A 13458-nucleotide genomic window follows, 5' to 3' on the forward strand; every position below is an offset into this window, starting at 1 on the left:
GTTGATGAGACAACAGTCTCGTGCAGAGCTGGTTTTAACGCACTCACTGGCTTCAGTTCCCTGAAGAGGAGAAAACCGCTTTTTCACCTGCGACACCCACACAAGTCTCAAGGGAACCAGGATTAGGACTCTTTTTTATTTTTATTTTTTTATTTTTTTATTTCTTTTTTGCTCTGCTGAGCAGGTGAGCACCTTTCTGTCCTCCGGGGCAGCGCGCCCGCGGGAGCGCGCACAGCATATTAAAGCTGCACCACACAGTTTGTCTGCGCTACAGCTGCTTTTGTCGGGATCAACCAGTTTATCTCCATGATAACAGTGAGGATCTGAAGAAACTGTGACTAATCAGACTGAAATGAAGCGTTCATCGGTCTATCTGCTGGCTGGATGGAGAGGACCACATATCTTGAGGGTTAAAGATTAGAAACCGTCCAGACATCTCCTAATATTATGATAATAATACTACTGAGTGCTTAATGATAATCACGTTAATATAGAACAAATAACACATTCATCCAGCGGGATTACGCATCATGCACTTTCACAAAGACATCAGTGTCTCCGCGGAGGACGCACGTTGTTGTTTCATATTATTTATGATTATTTAGAGACTTTATGGCGGTTTGATCCCGACACATGCAGCTGTTGTGCGGCTGATCACCCTCTCTGTTCCTCCTACTAACTCTAGGACTGCTCGTTTTTGTGACTTAACATCTCCAAGAGCTTCACATCCTGTCCTCAGGGGACACAGGATGCTGACAACAAATCTGAGTTAACTAACTGAAACCAGCTGACAGCAGCCTACTACTAAATAATAACTCATCATGGATTTGTTGTCTTGTTTTGTCATGTATTGTAGCAGAATTAAAGTAACTCAACGCAAAAAATACTAGAGTAAAGTACAAGTACCTCAAAAAGTACAGCATTAAAGTAAATGTATGGATGCATGGGTGGAAACGGGAAAAAGAAAATGACATTAAAATGAGATTTAAAGAAAGAGACAGGAGGAGGACGGGTTCAGGAGCAGCCCAGGAGTCAGGTGAGACTACAAAAGACACTATTCATTCTGAATCCAACCAAATGAAGACGACTGCAAGCAGGTGTGTCTCTGCCAAAGCTTCATTTGCCTGTGCCCAGTGTGGAGCAGATACTCTTTCACACGCTGAAAACTATGAGGATCTCTGGGAGTCTGTGCACGTTTCCCTTTAGGTTTGAGTTGTTACTGTTTGTCATTAAGGACGCCTGCTGCTCCACAGCACTCCGCTCCCTAAAGGCCAGCAGTCACTGCCTATCTGACCTCTCCAGCCTACAAACGTGCTGTCGCTGTAGTGGGACTCCATGCACGGTCGCACTCGGCTTCCTCCACTCGTGTAAAACTGGTTTCTGCACTTTTTTCCTTTATAGAAACCTGATTTTCCTCACGTAGATTTCTCCAATTCTTTCGCCATTTGTTCACATAACCAGGTTTCTAATCAGCCTTTTCTGGTTCCTCTGGGAAACCTGGTTACTTAGGTGCATGTGAGCACAGCCTCCATTTACCAAGCTGTTTTTGCACTGCTGTACTCATTGCTTTCCAGTCGGCTTATTCATTTTGTTGCCTGCCTGTTCTTAAATCAACCTTTTGTTTTCTTTTTTTGATTTGGCTGCCTGCTTGTTAACAACTATACCAGACCTGGATAAGGTCATGGAAATGTGCCTAGAGCCTAGAATGCAAGGTTTCAAATGAACACGGCAGCATTCAGCATCCTGACGTTGACAGACACTGTGGACCTGATGTTTGAAATGATGTGCCATTCAGCTGTCATCTCTGTTATCTCACTCATAAGGCAATTGCCTGCATGATGCTCCCGTCCCTCTGCATCATGGCAGCACTCAGGGGATTTCCAGGGGATGCAGTGTAGGAGGGTGGGTCTGCTCCTCATGGCCCTGGTGTCCTAAATCAACCGGCACTGTGGGATGAGGTCCCTGTGTGTAGTGGAGTGGCAGCTTCAGAAATGTGGCCTCCTCCTCCCTGAACTCCGTAGGATGTGTTTTCTAGTCAGCTTTACGTTGGTCACCGACTGTTCCTCACTCGTTTGGTATGGATTGTAGTAAAATGAGGACACTGCAAAGAAATGCAAACAAATGTTTCCATATGTAAACACAGTTTCACGAGTTAAAGTGAATAATCTGTTCTGGCTCCAGGCAGAGATGGGAAGTAACTAAGTACATTTCTTCAAGTACTGTACTTGTGTACAGTTTAGAGGTACTTGTACTTTACTGGAGTGTTTTCATTTTATGTCAAAAAAACATTAGTTACTAGTTTTTTTATCTAGTAATAAAATGTTGATGTATCGTTTATGGATGAACCTCCCGTCATATTATATAAGTTGGTTTTCAAACAGCTGGATAAACCAGCAGTTTACTTCTGTACTTTGTGTAACATTTACAGGCTGTACTTACTTACTTTAACTTGAGTAGAGAAATGAAAGAGTAGTGGAGTATTTTGTTTTGAGTACCTGGTTCCAGGTTTGGTGTCACTGATACACAAACATTTGAATTTAGTTTGTTTAAAACTACTTTCTGTCCTTTCTCTGGGACAGTAAATGCCTCTGTTCTGATGTTTTATTACCACCTGATCTGCCTCCTCCTGCAGTGTCGCTTCAAATGGACTTTAACCGCTTCATCATCTCACCTGAGCCTACCTGACAGAAACACCATAAAAACCTAAATGCTCATGACAGTGACTATAAAACCTCCTGAAGGGAATCATGAGATCGTTCTCCATGAAATGTGCCTTACTTCTACTGGTTACCTTCTTTTCCATCATTTTATATGACCTGTACAGCACCATGACCCCCAACAGGTAGGTGGGCTGTGATATTACCCGGTAACGTTGTAGTTTAGTTAGATTTCACTGTAATAATAATATAATATGTTGTGCTGGAAACCTTTTCAAAGTTTAGTCGGTAACAAACACAGCACACACAGAAACATGAGAACAATTTGAGATTGATGCATGTGACAAATTAAGAAAACCTCTTCTGGATAGATTATGGTGAAAAATACTGATACAGAGTGATTTACAATAATGCATCAGTAGATCAGCATGGTCACTGCGCTCCAGCTGTTAATCATTCAACTGAACACAACACCAATGTGTGAGCAGTTTACTTTAGATTTACATTGGGAGCAAAGGGATGGATTATGTGCACATAAAAATAAACTCGTCTAAAACTAATTATCAACACTATATTAATACTAACATTGTTACAGTCCCATCCAAAAGTACTGCAATGACACATTCAATTCATTTGGTGTTTTGAGGAACTTTGTGTTCAAATTGTGCATTTAAGTGAGAACAAGCACTGGAGTGTGACTGAAAGGTGTTTCTTATTACCCAGGTGTGCCCTGTGTGTGTGTGTGTGTGTCAAGCGTTCAGACAATGCACGTAAACACCGCTGAATGATCGCTCTTGTTGTCAGCTTCTGGTTTTGCGTGTGAAATAAAGAAATCCACATGAAAACCAAGCAGCTGGAGCCAGCCACAGAAAACAATTGTTGATCTCATACGAAACGTGTTACGGTCCATGTTGTTTAATGGATCCAGGAACAAAAACCAACAAAAGCTCAAATACTGAACTTGTGAATTGACCTTGTCACTGCACTTTCACAGGGGACTGGTTGAATTATTGCTGAGGACATTCAGCTCTGCTCAGTGTTATGCACACAAACACTTTATATTTACCATAAATACATGGCTTCTCATGTGACTTGACCGGGGCATGCACCCTGTAGCTACTGGTCACAGTGATGCAGGGCTGTGTTTAACGTGCTGCGATCGAGGTGTAACACCGACATTAACTCTATTCTTCCCTCAATTACTACATACTCACATGCAATGTCGTCACGGTATTTGTTTTCTTTATCAGCCCGGATCAGTGTAGTTAATATAAATTGTGTTGTGGTGTCAGTTGGCAAACAGAAGGTGGCGGTGTGGACGTATCAGGTGCCGATCAGGCAGTTTTGACCGTGATCCCAACACTTCGACAAGAAGACACAGTAAATCTTTTCTCTTTTTTTGCACTTCTCTGCTCTGTCTTGTGTTTTTCTTGTTATGTGTGCTTACTTACACATAACAACTTACTTACTTACACACTATTATGGTTGTCTTTGCTGCATTCGGCCCCTTTTTTTAATCTCTGTTTGTGCGCAGATAGAAGCTCCATGTTCTCTGAGGAAGGCAGTGAGAAATAATCCTTTCCTCAAGGACTTCAGCTTCTCGGTGCCGGTTCTTCAGTGGGCAGGAAGTTTCTCCAACGATACCTGGGAACAGCTAAAGAACAGGTTCCCTCCATATGGCTGGAAGGGACTTCCTGTTCATGGTATACAGCAGGGCCCTGTTCAGGGCCTGTTGATTGCAGTTCTTCCAAGCTGCTTTAAAACAGATCAGGAAACCCCAGACAACATATTCAGTTTTAAGACCAGGGCCCAGATCTTTGACCTAGAAACAGACATCACCATGTGTTGTTACTGTTTGAACACACGATGACAGACTGTTTCTTCTGTAGGTGTGCATTGGTTCCCTCTGTTCTTCTTTTGTCTCCAGATGTCAGGTTGACCCTCTCCCTTCTCAACAGCGCTCGTCTCTTTGATCCCGGCTCACCTGGCAGGTGTGTCCGCTGTGCTGTGGTGGGAAACGGAGGCATCCTCCGAGGGTCCAAACAGGGGAAGAACATAGACAGCCATGACTTTGTCTTCAGGTGAGACTGAAGACAAACAAAGCCTCCAGACATTCATCCAGCACTTGTTTTTTCTTGTTTACTACAGATTTTTAATGTTATGTTTTTTAATTACAACACTTTTAGTGTCATTTAAAATCAATCTATGAGATTTGCTTTTTGTTCTTGGACTGTGCATTATGCCACAGAAGTCAAAATGTAGTAGAATGAATGCCTAAGTGACTCATTAAAACTACAGTCTTTACACCAACGTCAACAATGCCAACCTATATTCTTTTTGCATAAATGACATAAATAAAAACAAATTATCAGCAATGATTGTGGAACAAATTAACAACAAATCGAAGTGAGCTTTGTTCTGTAAAATGTCATAAGTTATATGAAATAAAATGCCCATCTTTATCCTTATTGGTAGGAGATAAACACATAACGTATATTATAATGTGGATTAGGCGGATTTGAAGCCATTTCTCACCTCTTAATAAAGTGCTTGTTGAGTGGGGGACTTTTCTTGCCCCTCAGGGTGAATGGAGCAGTGACTAGAGGTTTTGAAGATGATGTGGGGGTGAAGACTTCTTTCTACGTTTTCACCTCAAACACCATGAAGAATGCCCTCAAGTGGTACCAAAATGACGGCTTCACTGAGATCCCCACAAGTCCGGTGAGTACTGAGAGAAGTAAACCTCTGAGGGGTTTTAGCCTCCTTATTTGAGTTTATTTCTCTCTCACTGTGTTTGTGTCTTCTTCTTGTGCAGGACGTAAAATACATCTTCATCCCATCGAACCTCAGAGATTATGTGATGCTAGCAGCTGCAGTTCAGGATCAGACTGTCCCCTCGGGCTTCGACAAGGGCGACCAGTGAGCTCTTTCAAACACATCCACATTTATTGATTGTATTTTATTGCATCATTCCAGAGCAGAGTGTGATTCAGTGAATAGTAAAACCTTAATGTATCTTGTCCAACAGACCCTCAAAATATTTTGGCCACAAACCGCCTGAGAGCTTCAAGATTCTCCATCCAGAATTTATTTCCTATGTGACGCACAGGTGAAGGACCAGAGGTTATTTTTGATGCTTAGTGTGTATTTTTGTAAATAAGTGGAGGCCTCGGAGTACGAGACAACACATTGTGCTTTACATATTGTGATAGAGTGTCTGCATTTCTAATTATTTTTCAGCTTCCTAAAGTCTCCATGGCTGACCAACCCCCAGACCCGTCACTTGTACATGCCAAGCACGGGAGCTCTGATGCTGCTGACAGCTTTACACACCTGTGACCAGGTAATACACACATACACATACAGTTAGGCCTGGAAGTGTCTGGACATTGACAGTTATATTTTACATCATGACACTTGCTGTTAATGGCTGCAATCCCTAGACCACGAGTCACCCGTGTATACAGAAACGAGTTGTAAACCTCAAAATGTTGTAGAGCAAAGAGGAGCGAGAGGACGTCTTTCTCTGTGGTGCTGTATTTCAACTGATGTATACTGTCACATTGACAAACTAAACTAACAAAGTTTAATTAAAGTGCCAGACTTTAAAAATCCCAGCATTGGACAAAGCAGGTAAAGAGTGGACGGTGGACAGATAAATTATAGATGAAGGACATCATCAGATGACCTGTAGATGGCTGAAGGATGTTCTGTTTGTCCATCTGTCCTTCAGGTTTCTGCCTACGGCTTCATCACCAAGAACTATGCAGAGTTCTCCGACCACTACTATGACTCGGTGAGGAAGCCCCTGACATTCTATGCCAACCACGACATGCAGATGGAGAGCTTGCTGTGGGAGGACCTGCACCTCAAGGGGGTCATGAGGTTGTACCAGAGGACAGCAGGCGGCTGACCGAGGAGTCAGAGACGGTCAATACACAGGGAAGCATGGTGAAATTAATATGGAGCTGGAAAGTTCAAAACCAAAGAACTTTTCTATTAAAATACAGATTTTTCATTGTTTGCATTTTTCTTTTCACAAATAATATATTTTGGTAAATAAAAGTGGACATTTGGGCATGGGGCTAACTTTTTTTTAAATATAATGATAGCTTATGTAGTTTTTTTGATTTTATTTTCATACTAATACCCAGGGTATGTCTGGGGAAGTTTACATCCAGCTGATGAAGAGATGCATATTGTGAATGAATGCCTAGTAAATCATGTCCCATCACCTCAGTCTGTGTCTTCACCGTGACGCACACTGCTGGAAATGGCTGCGAGGACAAATTCAGGAGGGGGAAATACCCACCGACGTCTGAAAACAAATATTATACTGGTTCTGATGTAATGTTAGAACCTCAGCACATGAACTGAACTGTACAGTATGAATTTCCAGTAGAATAGATGCAGCTGAGGCGCGTTGCTGCCCTCTGCTGGTCAGAAGCAACACAGTGAGTTCACACAGCCCATACTGTCTGCTTCTCTACATTTCCCATCTGCATGCTCCCCAACCAGCAGGAGCACAGTGACCTATAATAATCCTCATTATCTCAACACTGTCGCTTCTGCTCATTTGCAAATTTAAAGTGTCCTTTCAAGGCAGAAGGACAAGCTACAGATATGAAACCTGCCTTGAACACCACCAAAGAACTGTCCAAGCAGCAGGAGCTCAATACTTTGTCTCTATTATAGAAAAACAGCTGCGAGCTGATTAAATAATAAGAAAGTTATGGAAAAATATCAGTCTGGTTTTCGGGTTAATCATAGTACAGACACTCGACTGAGGAAATTGTGCAATTTTAATACTTTTACATTTGAATGCCGCATTTTGATGCAGTGAATCATGGCTTTCTTCATCGTTTGCACCACCTATAGCCTTCAGGGCACCACTCTCCAGTGGTTCACCTCATGGCTGATCGCTGTCATGATTCAGAATCAGGAACAGTCTTCCTGTCTCAATCAAAGATCCCCAAATATTTTTTTGATTTTTAAACTTTACATAATGAAATTTGACCTGTTTTGTCATTTTTTATTCGGTCTTTTCTACTATTTGGAATTTCTACACGCGTTTCTCTTCATTTTATGGGATTCTATTTGTTTATTTATCTATTCATTTTATTGATCAAGCTTTTGAAAATTGTTTAACAGTTTGGTCAACTTCGGTTGTTTTTTAAATGTGCTACACAAAATAAATTTGATTTAATTAAATGTCTTGTCCATTGTTTTGTCTGTTTTAATAATAAGTATTCAGTTATATTAAATATTAAGAAATGTTTTTAAGAGTAAAATGGGGAAAGTCTTGTATGAACACCGAATTCATTAACCAGATGAAAACAAATACACCTTTTTAATGAAGAATCATGTGTTTTGAAACAGCTGGATATGAAAATGAATTCTTGTTACAGCTGCTCCACTGTCTGCAAGTGTCCAGAACACTGCAGCTTTAAATCAGATGCCACTTTCTTAAAAACTGTGACAAAGTGCAAAGCATCAGTAAATATTTGCCGTGATATTTATGTTAATCTTATAATGCACCTTCTCTTTCTGCAACAGATTAAACACAGTGGGAGGGTCGACAACAAAGTGTGAAGCTACCAGACGAGACAGAAAACCACCGGAAATGACCTCACTAAAATAAAAGAACGCTTGATGTCGTGTTTCTTTATTTGACGTGTCAGAACACAACCAGGCATGTGAAACCTCTAATTAATATGATCAACATGATTTGAAAGGAAAGTGTAATAACAATTGGCAACAAAAAATGTAAAATGAGAAAAAGTTGAAGTTTGCTAAAAATGTATTTAATTGCATGCATAATTAATTTTAGAAGAATATATTCCTGTGTCAACCATAAATTATGTTGAAATTTCAAGCCTTTCTCAGAGCCTACAATTTCACCATAAGACCTATTTAGATGTTCTGAAGCATTTGTTTATTCACAGTCTTCGTCTGATGATGTGGTTGCCTTTCATTTTAATATCATTCTCTAGATCAACTGGATACGTTTTACAATTTCATTTAACCATTTAAGACCTATACTATTGTATAAGTCTAAAACAATGCCCAGATTATTCTGAAAATAACCTTGCAACCATGATGTATAAAAAAAACAATAGACATTTGCACATCTACAGCTCCAAGACAACTTGCAAACGGTGATAAAGTACTGTGCATCGATAAATGTACGGTGTGACAGTTATGATAATCTTATAATGTATTTTCTCTTTCTGTAACAACAGATTTAACGCGGTGATTATTAATCACATTGTAAGTATGCGGTTCTGGGCATTTCATGCCGTGTTTTATTTTGAAAGTCTTAGCCGGACGTTCAGTGTTGCCTTCACGGTACCTTGACACCGTATCCACATTCTGGAGAATACAGTGGCGAGAATGTGGCATTCACGGCGAAGAGGGAAAAGCCAGGGGATCGTTAGCTAAAGAAGTCTACAGCCTTAAAGTCCTAAAACTAAAAGTAGTCCTTAGGTTAAATCTTCGTTGGGACAAAATATGATGTAGTACCTTTGGAAACGACTACTGGTGGAATATAGTACCGACTTTTGTGGGATATCGACACAGGGAATACTTTTCCAGCTCCGCGGAGTCTCTCTCCAAACTGCCACCGTGGTCCGTTAACAATCAGAGCTAGGAAAGTGTCTGTCATATGTAACTGAAAGGTAAGTCCTGTATAACACTGATATCTCTTCCTTACAATTATTAGTTTAGGAAAATCTCCCGTACATGTGCGTTAACTAACTTTGGTACAAAGGTCGGCGCTGGTGGAGCTGGTGGAGCTGGTGGAGCTGACGGAGCTGACGGCGGAGCGCTGTCCGCTGTGTTCACTCACCTCCAGCCTCGATGAGCCCGTTTCTCCACGGAGCTGGATCAACTTTAGAAAGCACTCGTTTATCTTACACGTAGCTTGGAAATGAAGCAATTAAGACTTTTCTGTAGCTTTTAGTGAATTGAACGCGGCTTAATGAAGTCTATTTAAAAATACATTTAAGAAATAAGGTTGCACTGGATTCACAGTGGTTCAACTCAACTTTCATTTTGCGCACTTTTAATATCAGAGCTCCAGTGATACAGGTTGAATAGAGAACTGGAGGTGGACTCTTATTAATGAAGGCAATCTTAAAATCCTATTTTACTTATTGGTTTTATATGGGGGATGATTATACAAATATCAAATAAGGAGATTTCTAAATGAGGGCTGCTATGACAATAACCTGATATTGACACATTATGATGAAGACAGCTTTGTGCACTATCCCAACCTCTGGATAGTGACTTAATTATGAGAGTTAGCAACAATATGTGCAAAAATAGTAAAAGATTACAATGTGCACCACATAAACAGAGTAACTTTAAAGTAATTAAAATAATGCATTCAAATAGTTTATACATTTACAGTTTAAACCAGACCAATGTCAAAGTGAAATTTATGAGGATTGTTCCTCTCGTCAGTGAGAATACAAAACTCTGCAGGGGTTGGAAGAAAAAGGGGGAGGTGATCAATGGGAATGGGACTGATAGCTGTGTGCTCCTCGGTGGCTGCCTGGTTATGTAATAACTCAAGTTGTAACCAGGAAAACAGAGCCCGGTGCAGCGCCACGCCAGTGTCTCTACATTATCTGGATTCTGTGATCCAACTGCAAACATCAACTCATACACTTTTTTTTGTTTATGTAGCAACACTGATTTTGAGGTCTGGTGCTGCAGCTGGAGTCGTGTTTTCATGCAGAGATCAGGACTGTCAGCAGTGATGTCAGTTATCTGCGGGGAAACTGGAGCAGAGACGACTAACTCTGCCGACTTCTACCTCCCATATCTGTGAGCTGTGGCCTGGCCACTGGGCTGGAAGAGTTTAAGTAGCTGTGCTGCAGTTGAAATGAAGTTGATGCATGGCCAGAGTGAGCATGTAATCTATCAGAGAGCCCTGAGGGAAGCAGCAGAAGTCAAGTGAGTGCCCTGCTGGGCTGAGTCTGAACGTCAGGTGGTTGAGCTGGTTAGATATTCTACTCTGCTTTGAAAATGTGAAATAACTAAGTGTAGTTTGGTGTAAAAGACACAGCGCTGTTCAGCAAATGGTTAACTCCTCGTGCTGTAAAAAGGCTCTAGAAGCCTCATCAATATTTACAGAGCAGAGACAACCTGCAGGTAGATCCTTCACGAGCTGTTTGCGTTTGAAGATTTGCTGAGCTGTAATTAAGCCGACCTCTCAGCTCACAAGCCCTTAAACACTCCGTTACTGTGGTTTCACAACATTGATCTTACCTGTGACAGGTGTGTGTGTATGTGTGTGTGTGTGTGTGTACGCACGCGTGCCTTCATGTGCAAAATGTCCACGTTTTAATGCGTCAGGTTTACCTTCGGGCCACGTTGACGTCACATGAGGAAGAATGGAAACGCACAGTGACGTCTAGGTGCAGTTCCTCAATGTTCCTGTCCAGGATCCTCTAAATCTAGGATTTCAGGACCCTTCTTTGACCTTCTGAGTTTCACTTATTGGCACCTTATTTTTCAGCAGCTACTAGAGTGATACCTCTTACTTCACGCACACTCTCTGGCCAAAGCATTGCATCAAGTTCTCCCTCACCATTGCTTGATCATGACTTTGAGGGAGAAGTTGATTTGTTATGATATGTCCCCACTCTCACACTCTCTAGTATATCTCTAGTATATCTAGTGCACTCTCAACTTTAACACTGCAGAATCGATATCACATATAAACAGAGATCTCATAGAGACCTGAGCCCAGACTGTGATTGCCTTTTCATTAATAGTGCAGCTGCAGGATCTGATAAGCATTAGGACTGGGTAAGTGGATTCAGGATGACGTTTGGGTTTGATGAATGAACTTCATTTCAGTTTCACTTACTTCATATCCACACGTGCATCCGACAGGAGAGCTGCTGTGGTTTAGTCTGGAGCACTAACACAGATAATCTGATCTGTTTTTCTCATTTCTTTTCCCTCTCAGGCTCTCGATGCTGACCACACCAGTCCCACACCTCCAGTCACATCAACAGTAGCTCGACAGACCTCCAACCCCCTTGGCTGACCTTGGAAATAATATTTCTCCCCAAACGGAGACTGAAAAGCAGAAACGTCTGAGCAGGAAATTAAGTGGCAGAAAAGTTTTCCATCTCTACCAGACTTGGAGGAAACATCACAGGGAGGAGTTTTTTTTTTTCTTCAGGTTTGTGTCTCAGGCTATTGCAGGGCTGTGAGCTGAGCGCCACACAGAGGAAGTGGCTAGCCTCACCTGAGGCAGGTCCATGTCTCCGGCGCTCAGCATGAAGAGGAGGTGTCAGGGTTTCAAATAAATCAGCTTCAGACACAAGGAGGAGGGAGCATGGGGAAGGAGCAGGACCTGCTGCAGGCGGTGAAGAGCGGAGACCTGCTGTCCACTCAGAAGCTGCTGTCCAAACTCAAAGCCAACAGGAACAGTAAGTGCACCTGCATCTCATGTCCAGCCTGCTGTTGTTCAGGGGTCACCTGCTGTGTGCTGCATTATTCATCTACTTCATAATTTGCTAGCTAGTACATGCTAATACACCCTCTGTTCAGCAGTGTTATTTGTTTAAAATCCACAATGACCCTTGTTTTGTTCTGTTGCCATGTTTGTCTGAAATATTTCCAGCCTGAACAAGTTAAAAAGTCTGAATTTCTAGCTAGACTTTGGGCTGTTTAGTTAGTCTAATCTGATGGCATGGGTTGTTGGTGTTCTCTGTTCAATTGCTGTACTTTATACATGCAGCCGTTTATTTATTTTATAGTGTGATGGAAGTCATTTGATTGATATGATTCGTAATTCAATAAATTCAGTTTCTCTCTTTTATTTGACTGCTAATAAGCACTTACATCACTCTGCTTGTCCGCTGCTTGCTCTTACCCTGAACTTTCATCCCATCCTTTTGTTTTTATTGGTATTGTTATTATTATGGTTTTCAGAGGAGAGTCATGCTGCGGCCATAATGGTTTTGGCTTCTTTTCCAAGAAAAACAGTCCGAAGGAACTCGGAGGTTCTTGGTATTAAAATGGTCAAATTTGGAAGCACTGAGAGAAAACTATGAATAAGGCAGCTGGAGGCTTTAGTGGAGTAAAACTGTAATATTTTTAGTTAACACACACCAGCGTTAACCTTTTCATTCGCTCTTGTATTATATGCTGTAATAAACTCTGATATAGGAACTCTGGTTTTTCACTTGGTAGCAAGTTTCTCTCTTTCAGACAGAAACCTCCGACAGCAGACAGGCAAGAGTAGTGTTAACGTGCTTGAACAACCGCTTTGTTGAGTTTTGCCTTTGCTGTTCTCACATCTACTAAAACCTCTGTGATTGAACGGATGATGATGCCAGTGATTCTCTTACAGTGTGGCGAGGCAGCTCCCAGTTCAGACATGAAGGAAGCAGTTTGATTGCTGCTTCAGTGAATATTTAAACTTCCAACACGGTGTGTTTTAGTGGAGAAAAGATGCAACCTGCTTTTGTGGTGTGGATGGTTTGACAGTGCAGACCTGCTCCCTCGGGCTTTAATTCATTTATTATTGGACTCTTGGATCTTTGAGAATTTGAAGTTCATCATGGTTCATGTTTGTCTTTGTTTAGCACCTTTAAATCTGTTCATACCCCAAACGGAGGTGGCCTGATGTTTTTTAGCTAGAAGTCTGACTTCTCACTTACAGCCAGCACACACTTAATGCCTGTAAAGTTAATTGTGAATATGATTTGATCAGGTACAACATGCTTTACCTAGTTGGTCCAGTCTTGGCCAGTGTAAAGATTACAGTCTTAAG

At 41.5% G+C, this 13458-nt stretch overlaps 2 protein-coding genes across 9 annotated transcripts in view; both read left to right on the forward strand.

The window, feature by feature from the left end:
- On the forward strand, positions 1-7838 carry st6galnac2 (ST6 (alpha-N-acetyl-neuraminyl-2,3-beta-galactosyl-1,3)-N-acetylgalactosaminide alpha-2,6-sialyltransferase 2). Its single transcript, XM_026355541.1, has 10 exons — positions 1-184; positions 2633-2842; positions 3950-4037; positions 4192-4360; positions 4585-4738; positions 5240-5378; positions 5473-5576; positions 5686-5766; positions 5898-6000; positions 6391-7838. The coding sequence occupies exons 2-10, from the start codon at positions 2748-2750 to the stop codon at positions 6568-6570; spliced, it is 1113 nt and encodes a 370-aa protein (XP_026211326.1). The 5' UTR covers positions 1-184; positions 2633-2747; the 3' UTR covers positions 6571-7838.
- Positions 7839-9049: 1211 nt separating this feature from the next.
- The window catches only part of LOC113158895 (caskin-2-like), a 56844-nt gene continuing 52435 nt past the window's right edge, over positions 9050-13458 (forward strand). For 7 of the 8 annotated variants that reach the window (XM_026355210.2, XM_026355227.2, XM_026355236.2 and 4 more), the window contains exons 1-2: positions 9050-9334; positions 11641-12109. In XM_026355210.2, the coding sequence (XP_026210995.1) occupies positions 12016-12109 (94 nt within the window). In that variant the 5' untranslated portion in view covers positions 9050-9334; positions 11641-12015. Of the gene's footprint in view, positions 9335-10327; positions 10666-11640; positions 12110-13458 lie in introns of those variants that run through there. The other variant, XM_026355219.2, reaches the window with a different exon arrangement.

The sequence above is a fragment of the Anabas testudineus genome, chromosome 8, assembly GCF_900324465.2.
Source record: "Anabas testudineus chromosome 8, fAnaTes1.2, whole genome shotgun sequence".
In the NCBI taxonomy this organism is placed as follows: Eukaryota; Metazoa; Chordata; class Actinopteri; order Anabantiformes; family Anabantidae; genus Anabas; species Anabas testudineus.